Source organism: Puma concolor, chromosome C2 (assembly GCF_028749965.1).
Source record: "Puma concolor isolate L17-30 chromosome C2, mPumCon1.1.hap2, whole genome shotgun sequence".
In the NCBI taxonomy this organism is placed as follows: domain Eukaryota; kingdom Metazoa; phylum Chordata; class Mammalia; order Carnivora; family Felidae; genus Puma; species Puma concolor.
This window is the reverse complement of record NC_141675.1, coordinates 134,865,912-134,884,234: the sequence shown is the minus strand read 5'-3', so window position 1 is coordinate 134,884,234 and position 18,323 is coordinate 134,865,912. Positions and strand designations below refer to the sequence as shown.

The window sequence follows — 18,323 nt, the reverse complement described above, 5'->3', positions numbered from 1 at the left end:
TACAAAATGTGTTATTATTTCAATAAGAAACATGTATGTGTGTGGGGGGAGGGAGGGAGAAAGAGAGACAGAGATGTACCTATTAATATATGTGTTGAGCTTAGCATACACCTATACATAAAAGTTATTTTCAGAATGCCTACACCTACATAAAACAGTAGAAATGCCTTAATAAGGACGTGAGCCAGAGAGTACAAAGTTGATCTGTTAGAAAGTCACCACAAATATCAACTGCATGTGGCTAATTACTAATTGGCCTGCCATGAATTTCCTATTTTTCCTAATAGTTCCGGAAATGATAAAGGGTCCTTTTTGTTTACAACATGCATTTAATTTCATTCACCTCAACAAATGGCCTGTTCAGGTGATTAACGTTTATAACTCTGGCCGTATCTTTACTCATTAATATCTTCTTAAAGATTAACCACCCTTTTTAAGCTACTCAATGTATAGAGGCATAATGTTGCTAAAGGGTCATGCACAACTCATTTACACCAGCCAGTAACAGTAAGATAGACCTATGTTGTTGCTTTACAAATCTTTGACAATTTGAGAGGTTTTGCTCTTCAGTTGGGGCAGGGGTCTATGTTCTTTCACAGTTCTTAGACTGGCATACTTTCAAAACCCAAAAATGGTGTCAAAAAGAAGTATACCTTCAAGGCACCATTCTCTCAGCACCTATGAGGTCCTGTTTGCAGCTCTCTTTGCCTTACTGGTGGCACTCTGTGCTGGATTATTTGCAGTGTCCTGGCTGGCAATCGAGGGATCAGAAAGAGGTAAGCCCTGTGGCTTTGGTTTAGGAAGAGACTCTCTGATGAATGTGCCCAGGTTAATCTCAGTTATCCCACCAGGATGTCTTCTCCATTTCTGTGCTCTCATGACAAGACACCTATGTCGCATTCAGATGCTTTCGGTATCAAGTTTGGAATTTAATTCAGAATTCAAGCATGAAACTAAGCTTTTTAAAATAAAAGATGTTAAGTAAGTTTTTGTTTTTGTTTTTTTAGTTTTAACATGTAACTAAGTTTCATAGCCCAGATTTCTTCTGATGGAATTTAAATCATAAATATATTAAAATGTTGTTGACTATTCAAGTCAGTAAGTAGGCAAGGTTAAAGGAAATATATTATTTATTTCTAGGGAATAACAGTTTCATTTTCTTATTAGTCCAACAATAAGAATACAAGGGAACTTAGATATAATTGTAGACTTTGCACTACAAGAATACAAGGGAACTTAGATATAATTGTAGACTTAGGTCTCAAACTGCCTGAATAGCAATTTTTAATAAACAGAAATAAAGAAAGGTAACTATTATTTACACCTAAATTATCTATATCATCAACTTTTCAAAGATCTTCAAATATATTCTCTTTCTACAACAAATCTATGATTTAGTTGTTATTGTTACCCTTATTTTAGAGGTGAGAAATCAGAGACAAAGAAAGTTAAGTAATTTGTTTAAACTTGTATCAGTACTTTATAGTTTTAAAAAATAAGTCCAATATAATTCCATTTAAATACTGTATACAAGGGATGTATTTAGAAGAAAAAGAAAATTTGGGATATTTTATACAGAGGTTCACTTAGACTTTTAGAAAAGCATCTGCTCTGGTCTTAATTAAACGCTAAAAGTAACAGGAACAACGTGTAATCATTTAAGAGTCCATTGGAATCTTAATGTTCAATGAAGTTACAAAAGTTATTTTACAAGCAAAACAAAAATAAATATTTATAAATGTTAATGCGATTTAATAGAATAACTGAATATAAAAAAGGAGTTGAGTTACATCTAAAATAGAATATTAGAGGACAAAGCCATGCTACTTTTAATGCATTGCTTTACTTTTTATTAAAAATCATTTTAGACTTACAAAAAGATTGCAAAAATTGTAGGTTCTTATATAACGTTCGCCTACCTTCACCTAATGTCAGTATCTTGTATATCCGTAGTACAATTGCTACAACCAAGAAATTAACATTGGTACAATATTATTGACTGAACCACACATTTTTATTCAGATTTTGCCAGTTTTCCCACTAATGTCCTTTACCTGCTCAGGATTCAAACCAGATTTCTACACAGGAACAGTTATCCTGTTCCCTCAGTCTCCTCCAGTGCAGGACAGTTCCTCAGTCTTTCTTTGTATTTCACATTTAAATATGCAAGTCTAAATGTAATTTTGAGTTTTTAAAAACAAATGAAATAGCATAAATGATAATATATTCCACCAATTATGCAATGATAACTGTTTAGACTGAACTTTATGCAACTTTATTGTTTAAATTGTTTCTAATGTTCTTTCTGGTCTGGGAAGTTTGGTGTCAATGTATGACAGATCCCGGGTTCTAAAGTATGTCAGTCAGTGTCCAAATTCCAGATCTGTCATCTGTGTCATTATCACCTTGGGAAGTGTTCACAATGAATCTTAGCCCCAATTTCCCCATCTGGGAAAAGGAGAACTAACATCTTCTTATACCGTAATGTAAGAATTATATATCATTATTACCATATTTACTAATGATTTCATCATTGTGTTTCAGTTGAAGTGTCTCATTTTAATTTAAACATATGTCAAAAAAGATATTCTGGTAAAGGGATTATGCAAAACTTGATGGTGCATTTTATTACCCATGTTTATATTCAATTTATTACCTTTCCACTTACATTTTTTATTATATGGGATAATATATTTCCTGCAGCATTCTCAACAACTTTTCCAATAAAAACAGTCACCATTTAATGGCAAAAGGTCATACATGCCAACTTTATAATTACTAGAATAAAAAAAATAGTTTCACATCTATCTTTCAAAGTAACACATACACTGAAATCTTCACAGCAATCCGCATGTAGAAAACCAACAGTGTCCCTGGATGCTGGGTGTTCAAGAAGTATCTGAAAGCAACTACAAACTTCTAAAACTTTTAATGGTCCATTTCTCACCATGAGTCCCTGGATCAGTTCTCCAAATTGGTGGAAGTTTATCCCTTATCTTCCAACAGGAATCTCAGTAGTAAAAAAATAAAATAAAATAAAATAACACTTGGAGCTTAGACTGTGGGTTAGATTTCAAAGAAAAGGAAAAAAATGGTAGGATAAAGAAGTTTATTTTTAATCTTGTAAAACAACCATATAGCTTAAAAAAAAAAAAAGCACCTAATTATGGAACATGAAGTCTGCAAAGAAAAAGCAAGAACCACCACTCCAACACAGGAAGCATGAACTTTAGGTCTAAGTATCAACAGGAATGTGCATATTCTCTCTTATTCATGACTCATATTGTTAGTGTTTTATTTCTTATTAATTCATTTAGATGCAGTGTTTGGAAAAAGTCACAAAGCCAGAGGGACATTGAAAATAACAGCTGGAGCCATGTATAATCCTAATTTGCAAGACAAACTCTCAGCGGATTTCAAAATTCTTGCTTTTGACCTTCAGCAAATGGTAGGAGACTGTCTTTTTTTTTTTTCCAGCTGATTTAAAATTTCAAAACATAGTTTCACTAACTACTTGCCAAAAAATACATAGATCCCATTTTCTTACTTTGAGAAAATTAGTAAATAAATGTAATAAATGTCTTTATTATACATGTAGTAAATAAATGTGCCCAGAATTCTTAAGTATATGAGTCCTATCACCACAGAGAAGAAAACGGCCTATGATCCAATTCTAAACAGAAAAAAAAACATCAATTTGTTTAAAATGTTTTATAAAAGTTTAAATCTTAAATACACTGTTTTTTAAACTTTTTTTTTAGATAGATGATGTCTTTCAATCAAGTAATCTGAAAAATGAATATAAAAACTCAAGAATTTTAAGATTTGAGTAAGTACAGCTCAAAAATTTTCTACTGTTAGAAAGAAGGCCCAGAATCACAAAATAGTGATTTTATTTTATTTTTTACTAATATTTGGTAAATGTAAAACAGGGTGACCCACTGTCAAGAGAAAAAGGAACACTTAAAATTTTCAACATTTTTCTAAGGATTTTATGAGGAAAGTGGCATAGCATAAACTTTCATATTAGTAGCAAATAATAACGCTGGATAATTTATCTTAAGTCAACATGTTTCTCTCTCCTGAGTAAAATCTTTCAAAAACACATGGATAGGGCTGAGGTTGAATGTATGCAAATGCACACAGAGTGTTTCATTTGCTCTGAATGTGTAAAAGATGCTCATTTATCACACTCCATTTACACTGAAAGTCACAGAGAAAAGACACTTATTCACTGCTGCACTCAGAAAGCAAAGTCACTACCTATAAAATGTGAATATTCATTAATTTTACTTTTATTAATTTATCATTTACTACACATATATCATTTATTGTGTACTGACTAATGTTACTAAACATTACATGGCAAGTTGTATATACAGTTAGTAGAATAGGAATTCAGGAGAGAGAAAGACTTTAAATGATGTAGTCTGCCTTTGCTTGCCTGCTTTAGGTTGGAATGCCCACAGCTTCAGTGGGAAATTCATTGTCATCCAACAAAAGAAAGTGATTCACACTGCTTAAAATGGATTCCATTATACAAGGATATCTGATAAAAATTAGGAATCCATTCTCAACGTTGCTGTGAACATCATTGTTACTGAGGTGTTTTGTTTCTTTATAATTTGTTTCTAGAAAATTATTTCTTATTCTCAACCACATCTTTATTTCTTTGACTCTCACCCACTGATCCTGATGGTAGTTCTTAAGGTTTTACAGAATAAATATACCTCTATCTTTAGATTTCAGTCTTTCAAATACCTGAAGACTGTTTCTAGTGTTACCATTTTAAATGCAGGTAGGTACTTTCTGGGGTTTTGTCTAAGAAAAGCACTCTGACCTTCTATTTTTCTTTCCCCTCTCCGTGTAGGCTTCTGCACTAGCCCTACCATATCACCTGTACACTCGCAAAAATATCCTGTTTTCTCTCTTTTGTATACTTTTTCACTGCCTAGATCTGCATTTCTTCCTTACTATATATTGCATCCATCATTACAATCCATGCTTACAAGCCATTAAGAACCAGTCCATGCATCTCCCACAGGGATGCTCACATGATACTCTCGCCCCAGTTAGGTATGTCTCAGACCTGCTCACTTAGCATCCTGTACCTACAAATAAATTAACAACTGTCATACTATAATATAATCGTTAATGTGTCTCCTTTGTTAGACTATGAGCTCCCTCAGGGCAAAGAATATCTTTGATACCTGTATTTCCAGAACCTAGTTAATGTCTGCCTCAGAGGATGTACTTTATAAAGTCCTAGAAAGTAAATAAACCATTTCCTTGGCACCTGATGTTGATATACTGAGTACTATGTTAGGTGCCACATGTTTTATTTAGCTCTTGTCCTACAGATATAAAAATAACTATACTCTGACCAGGGCATTAACTTTTTGTTATCATAGAATTTTAATTAAAAGAAATCTAAACTAGTTCTCTGGGAGCACAGAAGTGTTACAAATTCAAGAGCCCCTCAGTTTGGAAAGGAGAGTCATGGAAGGTTTTGTCTGATAAGCATGAGACAAGTCTACTTCAGGAGAGAAGAAAAGGGAAGCTATTTCTGTTACAGAAAGGATTGTTGCATATTAATGACGTTTTCTGTCTGTCAGTGAGTGTCCAACAAGATGTTGAGACAACAGGAAGGTGTTGAATATAAGCCTAGGAGTCTGACGTTTAACCTTTTTCAAGTGGAAGCCATAAGGGACTCTAGGTCATTGGAGAAATTCAGCGAGTCTAACTGTAAAGTGAGTCTCATCTACTACCTCACATCAAGAACAACTGAGTCAGAGAGCCTTGTGACAAAGACACTTGGTAAAAGAATCTTTAAGTCCTGGTGACCAAATAGAGGAAGGAAGGTCAACTCAAAGGCAGAGATCTCATTTAGAAAAACAATGACAAGTATGGGGGAGCCTGGGTGCTCTGTTGGTTAAGCAGCCAACTTCAGCTCAGGTCATGATCTCACAGTTCGTGGGTTTAAGCCTCATGTGGGGCTCTGCTGACAGCTCAGAGCCTGGAGTCTGCTTTGGATTCTGCCTCCCTTTCCCTCTGCTCCTCCCCTTCACTCCTGCTCTCTCACTCTCAAAAGTAAATAAACATTAAAAAAAAGAAGAAGAAAAGAAAAACAATGACAAGGTCAAATGAGGATTATTTAATGGGCAGAAGAAAATTCGGGGACTTGCCATTTGTTGTTGAAACAAAACTAATACTATCAGTGGAAGTCATAATGAAAACAACAACAATAGAAAAAAAGTTTAAAAATCTCTTTTGCTCTTTCTTTCATTTCTTACTTCTTTCTCATCTATTTATTTACCTGTACTTATTCTTGGTCAAATTGTATATTCATGACATCTTAGTCCCAATGGCCAAACAACCCTACACCCATCTACTGTCCTCATTCCTACCTACAATACAGAGGTTTCTACCCTTGTTTTCCAGGACTTATTATCAGCAAGAGCCTCTTTTATGGGCTCAATATCAGAACTGGAAGGAGACATGTGGACTCTTAGGAAAGGTTTTTGTTTGTATGTTTGTTTGGTTTAGGTTTTTGTTGTTGTGTTTTGTCTTTCTCAAAAGAGTATTTTTATAATATTTATTCAATATTATGTGATAATAAAAACATGCATGCAAGATTTTTTTTTGTCACTTCAAGCAATCTGTCTATTTTGGAGTATGTAGACTCAATTTCTCTTTTCCAGTTTTGTAGAGGATTGAGTGTGGATCTGTGCATTAAAGCCTTAATTCAGATTTTTTTCAAGTATTTTAGCATTCCTTAAGGAGAGTTACCCCAGGTACTTGCCTCTCATATCAGGCTCTGCTCAGTGAAATCCATACAAAGCACAGAGTCCATTGCAGAGTTTATTAGGATAGTTTTGCTAATGGAAGTCTTCATATCCACATGTTTACAACATGCTGGATAGCTTTATTTTTACTAGATGAGGAAAAATTGCTGAATATAGACTTTTATATATATAGGCCTAATGGATGATCAAAACCCCATTTATCAAACCCAGCATTTTCTTTGATATTTAATAAGTAATCTTTTATTTCTCTAGAAGGTAAAGCCACTATACTGGAAACCATAAATTATTGAGCTGAGGAATTAATTCTTTCTCTTCCTTCATAGCTACCTAGAAGACCAATGTAGTACCTAAGTCTTGCTATGTATTTTATAATGATTCACAAATAATACACTGTATCAATGTAGAGATACTTTCACCCAGTTGTACCTGAACTACGTTTAAATCAGAAGTAAAGATTTGAAAGATGCAATGCAAAAGAATTTCATGAAAATGTCTGTAAGATAAATTATAGGTCAGTTCTTTGCAAGACTGAGAAGAGAAAGAAATTCAGAAGCAGGAAAGAAAGCAACTAGCAAACATTTAGATTTACTTTAAATAATCATTTATAAAATGACATACTCAGAATAAAGCGGCAGACTCCTAATTACCTTTATAAATTATTTTAATTTTAAATTCCAGTTGATAAAATGGGCAACAGAAATAACTGAATTCTCAACTAACCATATCCCCACCAACAGTGTGGATTAAAAAATCCCTTAAAATACCTATTTTCCTTTTTCTTACTGATTTCAATTAAACTCACATTATATTCACATGTATATGGTCACATTATAGCACTCAGAAAACTAAACTTAGTCATCAAGGTATCCTTCTTTCCTTTTAAAAATATCCCTCAATATCGGGGGACCTGCGGGGCCCAGGCGGTTAAGCATCTGACTTGATTTCAGCTCAGCTCATGACCTCATGGTTGGTGAGTTCAAGTCTCCCATCAGTCTCTCTGCTGTCAGCACAGAGCCTGCTTGGGATTCTCTCTTTCTCTGCCCCTCCCTTGCTTGCACATGCTCTTTCTCAAAATAAACATTTAAAAAATTGTGTTACTTAATATCAACTCCTGCTCCTCTATTCAAGTGTGTGTGTGTGTGTGTGTGTGTGTGTGTGTGTGTGTGCGCGCGCGCGCGCATATGTGTGGCCACTCTGCAGGTTTGCTCTCCTCTGGGAACACTTAATGTTATTCTGCTTTGTGGAAAGTGCTTTGATTCAGAGAGCATTTAGCAGTTGATTCTTTTAATAAAGTGCTGTTTACCCTTTGTGGTGATATGCAGCTTATTTTGCCCTTTGAGCACAGACAAGTCACAAAGTTAGGAAAGGAAAGGCTTTTGTTTACTCAGCAACCTTAGAGGTTATCAATATCATTAAGAAAATAAGAGATAAGAAACATTTTGATTTATTGCACACAGGCTTTCCATACAGTGATAGGATTTATCTGCTTTACAAAAAAACTCAGATATTCCACTGGAATAAGTACTTTGAAATGAAAACGGCCATCGCTATGTTGTTGTTGTTGTTGTCGCTGTTATTTCCCTAAAGGAAGAATTCTCATTTACTTTAATAAATAAAATCAATCTCACAGCAGTGATAGAGATTGGTATCATACCAATCAAATAACAGCTTTAGCTTTCTCATTAGGTAAAACACAAATGTTTATTATGTTTTTTCCTGATTTCTATATATATGTCTCTTATCTCAAGATTTACACTGAGGAAGAGAAATTTTAAAAAATACAACTGCATGTGATATATGCTAATTAACTGGAATTAAAATAAAAAGCTTAAAAACACAAAAAGATATTTGTAAAAATAAACAAATGTAGATATAGAATGTGTAACTCTTGCTCTTCTGAAGTACAAATAACTAAATAAAATGTATAATTTGCAGCTAAGAAGATACATCTTTATGTATTTTTATGCCGGGTTATGAACTAATATAGTCATTTTCAATGCAATGAAGGAAAATGCCAGACTTGTATTTTCTTTAACAAAAATGCGTTACGTCTTCACTCACTATCTAACTCAAATAAAATAAACACAAGTATTCAGCCAAATTAAACATGTGGAGATTACATAAACAACTCAGATGTAGGGGTGCCTGAGTGGCTCAGTCAGTTAGGCAACCAACTCTTGATTTTGGCTCAGGTCGCGATTTATAGGTCACAGGTTCAAGCCCCACCCATTGGTTTCTGTGCTGCCAGTCCAGAGGCTGCCAGGTATTCTTTGTCTCCCTGGCTCCCTGCCCCTCCCCCAACTCATGCATGCTCACTCTTTCATTCTCTCTCTCTCTCTCTCTCTCTCTCTCTCTCTCAAAATAAATGAACACTTTTTTAAAAGAAACGGCTCAGATTTAATCAGAATTGAATTAAAGAATTAAACTATCTACTGTGCAATCAAGGATAAGTTTAAAATTTTGATATGAAGACCGAGAAATGTATTTTAATCCCGTCCATATTTAATCCTGTCCATTTAACTATATGGGGGCAAAGGGCGGTTAAGGAGGCATAATTAGAAGAAGGAGGAGGAGGAAGTGCAGGAGGAGGAGGAGGGTAGAGGGATGGGGTGGGAAGGAAGTAGGACTGGGAAGAGAGTGTCAGAGAGAGGAGGAAGAAGGAGAGCAGCAGAAGGTGAGAGAGACTTCTCATTTATAAAATTTGGTCACTATGATTAAATTAAGTTAAACATTCTGACTTTTAAAAATTATTTATTTAATAGAGATGAAGTGTGAAGGAAGAGAAAAATAGAAGATTCTATCTCCTGAAATTATGCAGGGAAAAATTATCTATCTGTTCCTCCCCAAACCCAACTAGCTACCTTTCCCATTTATTTGATATAAAAATCTAGTAACAATGCAAAATAAAAACCTGGACCTGCATCTGAGCAAACGTACTGTATTGTCTTTCCTCTCAACAAATAGTTCCTATGGTGTTGATAGTGATGGTGTTGGCAGTATGGGAATGGGAACTATACAAAACCACACCTGTAAACAGGGACTCTGGACTTCATTCCTATCTCTGAGAGTAATAGGCTGTGTAACTCTGGGCAAAGTTACCTACATTAGTCCAGGCCTCAATCCCCTTGTTGCTAAAATAACAATGTTGGCCAACATTAGGTGCAAAAACAGAGTAATCTCTCTTTTCTGGAGCTTCTGTTTAAATAAACATGGAATAAAGCCTGGAAGTTGTATGCCAGTTAGGGGTTTTTTTTTTATTTATTTATTTAAATTAAACTTTGTTAACATACAGTGTAGTATTGGCTTCAGGAATAGAGCCCAGTAATTCATCACTTACATATAACACCCAGTGCTCATCCCAACAAGTGCCCTTCTTAACGCCCATCACCCATTTAGCCCATCCCCCCACCCAAGATCCCTCCATTTCTTTTCTGTATTTAAGTCTTTTATGGTTTGCCTCCCTCTCTGTTTTTATCTTATTTTTCCTTCCCTTCCCCTATGTTAATCTGATTTGTTTCTTAAATTCCACATGTGAGTGAAATCATATGATACTTATCTTGCTCTGACGACTTATTTCACTTAGCATAATATACTCTAGTTCCATCCACGTTGTTGCAAATGACAAGATTTCATTCTTTTTGATTGCCGAGTAATATTCCATTGTGTATATATATCACATCTTTTTTTCTTTTTTTTTTTATATATGAAATTTATTGTCAAATTGGTTTCCATACAACACCCAGTGCTCATCCCAAAAGGTGCCCTCCTCAATACCCATCACCCACCCTCTCCTCCCTCCCACCTCCCATCAACCCTTAGTTTGTTCTCAGTTCTCAACAGTCTCTTATGCTTTGGCTCTCTCCATTCTAACCTCTTTTTTTTTTTTTTTCCTTCCCCTCCCCCATGGGTTCCTGCTAAGTTTCTCAGGATCCACATAAGAGTGAAACCATATGGTATCTGTCTTTCTCTGTATGGCTTATTTCACTTAGCATCACACTCTCCAGTTCCATCCACGTTGCTACAAAAGGCCATATTTCATTTTTTCTCATTGCCACGTAGTATTCCATTGTGTATATAAACCACAGTTTCTTTATCCATTCATCAGTTGATGGACATTTAGGCTCTTTCCATAATTTGGCTATTGTTGAGAGTGCTGCTATGAACATTGGGGTACAAGTGCCCCTATGCATCAGTACTCCTGTGTCCCTTGGATAAATTCCTAGCAGTGCTATTGCTGGGTCATAGGGTAGGTCTATTTTTAATTTTCTGAGGAACCTCCACACTGCTTTCCAGAGCGGCTGCACCAATTTGCATTCCCACCAACAGTGCAAGAGGGTTCCCGTTTCTCCACATCCTCTCCAGCATCTATAGTCTCCTGATTTTTCATTTTGGCCACTCTGACTGGCGTGAGGTGATACCTGAGTGTGGTTTTGATTTGTATTTCCCTGATAAGGAGCGACGCTGAACATCTTTTCATGTGCCTGTTGGCCATCCGGATGTCTTCTTTAGAGAAGTGTCTATTCATGTTTTCTGCCCATTTCTTCACTGGGTTATTTGCTTTTCGGGTGTGGAGTTTGGTGAGCTCTCTATAGATTTTGGATACTAGCCCTTTGTCCGATATGTCATTTGCAAATATCTTTTCCCATTCCGTTGGCTGCCTTTTAGTTTTGTTGGTTGTTTCCTTTGCTGTGCAGAAGCTTTTTATCTTCATAAGGTCCCAGGAATTCACTTTTGCTTTTAATTCCCTTGCCTTTGGGGATGTGTCGAGTAAGAGATTGCTACGGCTGAGGTCAGAGAGGTCTTTTCCTGCTTTCTCCTCTAAGGTTTTGATGGTTTCCTGTCTCACATTCAGGTCCTTTATCCATTTGGAGTTTATTTTTGTGAATGGTGTGAGAAAGTGGTCTAGTTTCAACCTTCTGCATGTTGCTGTCCAGTTCTCCCAGCACCATTTGTTAAAGAGACTGTCTTTTTTCCATTGGATGTTCTTTCCTGCTTTGTCAAAGATGAGTTGGCCATACGTTTGTGGGTCTAGTTCTGGGGTTTCTATTCTATTCCATTGGTCTATGTGTCTGTTTTTGTGCCAATACCATGCTGTCTTGATGATGACAGCTTTGTAGTAGAGGCTAAAGTCTGGGATTGTGATGCCTCCTGCTTTGGTCTTCTTCTTCAAAATTACTTTGGCTATTCGGGGCCTTTTGTGGTTCCATATGAATTTTAGGATTGCTTGTTCTAGTTTCGAGAAGAATGCTGGTGCAATTTTGATTGGGATTGCATTGAATGTGTAGATAGCTTTGGGTAGTATTGACATTTTGACAATATTTATTCTTCCAATCCATGAGCAGGGAATGTCTTTCCATTTCTTTAAATCTTCTTCAATTACCTTCATAAGCTTTCTATAGTTTTCAGCATACAGATCCTTTACATCTTTGGTTAGATTTATTCCTAGGTATTTTATGCTTCTTGGTGCAATTGTGAATGGGATCAGTTTCTTTATTTGTCTTTCTGTTGCTTCATTGTTAGTGTATAAGAATGCAACTGATTTCTGTACATTGATTTTGTATCCTGCAACTTTGCTGAATTCATGTATCAGTTCTAGCAGACTTTTGGTGGAGTCTATCGGATTTTCCATGTATAATATCATGTCATCTGCAAAAAGCGAAAGCTTGACTTCATCTTTGCCAATTTTGACGCCTTTGATTTCCTTTTGTTGTCTGATTGCTGATGCTAGAACTTCCAGCACTATGTTAAACAACAGCGGTGAGAGTGGGCATCCCTGTCGTGTTCCTGATCTCAGGGAAAAAGCTCTCAGTTTTTCCCCGTTGAGGATGATGTTAGCTGTGGGCTTTTCATAAATGGCTTTTATGATCTTTAAGTATGTTCCTTCTATCCCTACTTTCTCAAGGGTTTTTATTAAGAAAGGGTGCTGGATTTTGTCAAAGGCCTTTTCTGCATCGATTGACAGGATCATATGGTTTTTCTCTTTTTTTTTGTTAATGTGATGTATCACGTTGATTGATTTGCCAATGTTGAACCAGCCCTGCATCCCAGGAATGAATCCCACTTGATCATGGTGAATAATTCTTTTTATATGCTGTTGAATTCGATTTGCTAGTATCTTATTGAGAATTTTTGCATCCATATTCATCAGGGATATTGGCCTGTAGTTCTCTTTTTTTACTGGGTCTCTGTCTGGTTTAGGAATCAAAGTAATACTGGCTTCATAGAATGAGTCTGGAAGTTTTCCTTCCTTTTCTATTTCTTGGAATAGCTTGAGAAGGATAGGTATTATCTCTGCTTTAAGCGTCTGGTAGAACTCCCCTGGGAGGCCATCTGGTCCTGGACTCTTATTTGTTGGGAGATTTTTGATAACCGATTCAATTTCTTCGCTGGTTATGGATCTGTTCAAGCTTTCTATTTCCTCCTGATTGAGTTTTGGAAGAGTGTGGGTGTTCAGGAATTTGTCCATTTCTTCCAGGTTGTCCAATTTGTTGGCATATAATTTTTCATAGTATTCCCTGATGATTGTTTGTATCTCTGAGGGATTGGTTGTAATAATTCCATTTTCATTCATGATTTTATCTATTTGGGTCATCTCCCTTTTCTTTTTGCGAAGCCTGGCTAGAGGTTTGTCAATTTTGTTTATTTTTTCAAAAAACCAACTCTTGGTTTCGTTGATCTGCTCTACAGTTTTTTTAGATTCTATATTGTTTATTTCTGCTCTGATCTTTATTATTTCTCTTCTTCTGCTGGGTTTAGGCTGCCTTTGCTGTTCTGCTTCTATTTCCTTTAGGTGTGCTGTTAGATTTTGTATTTGGGATTTTTCTTGTTTCTTGAGATAGGCCTGGATTGCAATGTATTTTCCTCTCAGGACTGTCACATCTTTTTATCCATTCATCAGTCAATGGGCATTTGGGCTCTTTCCATACTTTGGCTCTTGTCTACAGTGCTGAGATAAACATTGGGGTGCATGTGCCCCCTTGAATCAGCACTCCTGTATCCTTTGGATAAATACCTAGTAGTGCAGTTCCTGGGTCATAGGGTAATTCTATTTTTAATTTTTTGAGAAACCCCCACACTGTTTTCCAGAGTGGCTGCACCAGTTTGCATCCCACCAACAGTGCAAAAGTGTTCTCTTTTCTCCACATTCTCACCAACATCTCTTGTTTATTGAGTTGTTGATTTTAGCCATTCTGACAGGTATGAGGTCATATCTCATTGTTGTTTTGATTTGTATTTCTCTGATGCTCAGTGATGTTGAGCATCTTTTCATGTGTCTGTTAGCCATCTGGATGTCTTCTTTGGAAAAGTGTCTAATCATGTCTTCTGCCCATTTCTTCACTGGATTATTTGTTTTATGGGTGTTGAGTTTGATAAGTTCTTAATAGATTTTGGATACTAACCCTTTATCTGATGTCATTTGCAAATATCTTCTTCCATCCCTCCGGTTGCCCTTGAGTTTGCTGATTGTTTTCTTCACCATGCAGAAGCTTTTTAAGTTGATGAGGTCTCAATAGGTCATTTTTGCTTTATTTCCCTTGCCTCCGGGGATGTGTCTAGTAAGAAGATGCTGTGGTTGAACTCAAAGAGGTTGCTGTCAATTTCTCCTCTAGGATTTTGATGGTTTCCTGTTTCATATTTAGGTCTTTCATCCATTTCGAATTTTTTTTGTGTATGGTGTAAGAAAGTGGTCCAGTTTCATTCTTCTGCATGTTGCCTTCCAGTTTTCCCAACACCATTTGCTGAATTGTTTTCCATCAGATACTCTTTCCTGGTTTGTAGAGGATTAGTTGGACACACATTTGTGGGTCCATTTCTGGGTTCTTTATTATGTTCCATTAACTTCTGTGTCTGTTTTTGTGCCAGTACCATACTGTCTGGATGATTACCGCTTTCTGGTACAGGCTAAAGTCTGGGATTGTGATGCCTCAGCGCTTTGGTTTTCTTTTTCAATATTACTTCGACTTTGGGGTCTTTTGTGGTTCCATAAAAATTTTAGGATTATTTGTTCTAGCTCTGTGAAGAATGCTGGTGTTATTTTGATAGCGATGGCACTGAATGCATCAATTGCTTTGGGTAATATTGACATTTTAACAATATTTGTTCTTTCAATCCATGAGCATGGAATGTTTTCCATTTCTTTGTGCCTTTTAAAATCTCTTTCATAAGCTTTCTGTATTTTTCAGAGTACAGATCTTTTACCTATTTGGTTAGGTTTATTTCTAGGTATTTTATGGGTTTTGTGGCAATTTCAAATGGGATAGATTCCTTGTTTTCTCTTTCTGCTGCTTCATTATTGTTGTATAGAAATTAAACCCATTTCCGTACAATGATTTTATGTCCTGGATTTTCTGAATTCACATATCAGTTCTAGAAGTTTTTTGGTGGCGTCTTTCTTATTTTCCACTTAGAGTATCATGTCACCTGCAAAAAGTGAAAGTTTGCCTTCTTCTTAGCCAATTTGTATAACATTTATTTATTTTTGTTGTCTAATTGCTGAAGCTAGGCCTTCCAGTACTTTGTTGAACAACAGTGGTGAGAGTGGATATCCCTGTTTCTAACCTTAGGGGGAAAGTTCTCAGCTTTTCCCCATTGAGGATGATATTAACCTGTGGGCCTTTCAAAAATGATCTGTATGATGTAGACGTATGTTCCTTCTAACCCTACTTTCTTGAGGGTTTCTATTAAGAAAAGATGTTGTATTTTGTCAAATGTTTTTTTCTGGATCGATTGAAAGGATCATATGGTTCTTATCCTTTCTTTTATTAATGTGGTGTATCACATTGATTCATTTGCAAATATTGAACCAGCCCTGCAGCCCAGGAATAAATTCCACTTGATCACGGTGAATAATTCTTTGGCCAGTTAGGATTTTTAGAACTCCAATTAACAACACATGACTAGAAGCCCCTGGGTGGCTCAGTTGGTTTAGCATCCTGCTCTTGATTTTGGCTCAGGTCATCCCAGAGTTGTGATCCAGTCTTATGTCTGGCTCCACCCAAAATGTGAAGCCTGCTTAAGATTTTCTCTCTCTCTCTCTCTCTCTCTCTCTCTTTCTCTCCTTCTGCCCCTCCCCTGTTCATGCTGTTGCTGTCTCTCCAAACACCACACACACACACACACACACACACACACACGACAAAAAGTGCCATAAACAGCAAAGGCTGTTATCATCTGACATCACAAGAAAACTGGAGATTTCAGCAGAGGTTAAGTCAATGGTACAATGACAATGACATAAGCTGGAATTTGGGTGCTTTTCTTCTTTTACTATGCCATCTTTAGCTTATCAACCATAGCTTGTCTCAAGGTCCCAAGATGGTAGTGGCAGTTCTGACAATCACATGTAAATATAATAATGTTGAACAAAGAAGAGTAGTAGTCTACTATGAGCTTTTTTCCAGGTAGATATGGACAAATTTTCCAGAAGTTTCTCACCAGTGTCGCCTCAGATTCCATCTCACCAGTGTCCCCTCAGATTCCATTTCATTCATATGGCCTTGGATAAAACTGCCATTCACATGAAGAATGGTTGGAGAAGACATTATGTTTCCTGAGAAAATGGAGAGTTATTCTCAAATAAAATTAAGGATCAGAATTAATGAAGGTGGAAGAGTAGATAAAAAGACAATGTGTGACAAAATGTACCTGTTTCAAAGACTGCAAGTGGTTCCATGTAGGGGTAAATTTGGGGAACTCTGAACTAAACAGTCACTGAGGAATCTTCTCATTTACAAGATTTGGTTACTATGATTTATGCGAAGTTAAACATTCTGACTTCTAAAAATAACTTATTTAATAGAGGTAAAGTGTGAAATTATTACATCACAGTAAGCCACTTCAGTTCCAAAATGAGAAACCAGCTACAAAGACAACAATCCCTCTGCTAAACTGTGAAACCTGAATAGTGGCACCGATATTAAGAAAGAATATTGTACCTGGAGGACATGCTGATCTACTATGATATTCAAGGAATGTTCTGATTCAATGTATAGTCCTTGGGGGAAAAAAATTGCAAGCTCTACCAAGACAATGGTATGGACAGATAAAGAACATTTTTACAGTTGAGGAAGTCCTTGAAGAATCTTATTAAATTATAGATACCACAGGGTATGAGTGTAACTGCCCAAATTTCAGAACCAGCAAACATACAATGGAAAATTTGATTCTCCCTAGGCTTCCTCTTTAGAGTCCAAGTATACTCTGAGTACCCTCAGCTTTCTGAGGGGCACACGATGGAGATCAAGACTAGAGTTTGGTTCCCAAGTGGTTTTACCCCAGAAGAATACCATGAGCCAAGCAGAAGTGTAGGCAGGAGAGCAAAAGTCTCTCAAGTATCCCTGTTGCGCCAAAAATTTATTCATTTTTTTTATTGTTTAAACTGTAAACAAATCACCAATTAATCAAACTGTTTAAATGGATGTTTCAGAGCAGGGGGTAAATAAAAGGGAATATAATTTGGGCCATATAATTGGATTCTAATGTTATGGTCAGAAATAATGTAGGCAAAATAATCCCAACTCCTGATTATGAGACGGACTGCGTTTCCCCAATAATCCCACGTGTATGAATCTTCTTTCTATCCCTAGAAATCAGGGCATATTTTGATATTTTTATATTAAGAATAGAGAAGAAAAAGTAGATATGATTCATTGCTCTAAGCTTGCTATCAGGCCTTTATAAAGTACATAGAAAACTCTGAAATTAGTGAAACTATCTTAGATTTCTTTCAACTTAGAAATCATCTGTGAAAAATTACAGATCCACACTTTTCTTTCCTTTGCACAGTAAATTAAGAGTAAATATCATGACACCATGTGATTTTGTTTAATTTGACACAGGTAACCTAGGGAAGAGCCTGGCCTGAGGATTAGGTGCTAATGTAGAACTCAGAAAACTTTAATTCTGGATATGTCTGTGTTCTTGGACAAACACTTAGTTTTCCAATCCCCTTTTCTTCCACCTGTAAATTAAGGTAATATTTGACATAACCTACCAAGGTTTACTACACAAGTGTAATAAGGTGATAACTGTAGAGAATTTCAAAGACCCCTTACATGAATTAAATACAAATCATTTGATGAAGGCTGACTTTTTCCTCTTATATCATCTTTTGCTTTACAGAAATGGCAGCATTATAGTTATATTTGACCTTTTCTTTGCCCAGTGGGTGTCAGATGAAAATGTAAAAGAAGAACTGATTCAAGGCATTGAAGCAAATAAATCCAGCCAACTGGTCACTTTCCATATTGATTTAAACAGCATTGATATCACAGGTATCTGTGAACATTATTTGATTTCTTTGAATCATTAAGCTATGAAATTAAAATTCTAGCTATATACCAGGGAAGCAGTGGGATCGTCCTTGACTTTAGGAACATGTCTTATTGCCTGAGGTAACACATTTACATGAGAAATGTGAAATATGGAGAAATCATATTTGAAGAAAAATACCAGTGAGGAAAAGTTTGTAAAATATCAAAAAGGTTCTGAAAATATTGGCATACATAAATGTTTGTG

General features: G+C 36.1%; 1 protein-coding gene across 1 annotated transcript in view; it reads left to right on the top strand.

The window, feature by feature from the left end:
- Positions 1 to 631: 631 nt before the first annotated feature.
- TMPRSS15 (transmembrane serine protease 15) overlaps positions 632 to 18,323 on the top strand; it is a 126,553-nt gene continuing 108,861 nt past the window's right edge. The window contains exons 1-4 of the mRNA XM_086676348.1: positions 632 to 776; positions 3,318 to 3,448; positions 3,762 to 3,829; positions 17,928 to 18,079. Of these exons, the coding sequence (XP_086532474.1) occupies positions 632 to 776; positions 3,318 to 3,448; positions 3,762 to 3,829; positions 17,928 to 18,079 (496 nt within the window). The remainder of the gene's footprint in view (positions 777 to 3,317; positions 3,449 to 3,761; positions 3,830 to 17,927; positions 18,080 to 18,323) is intronic.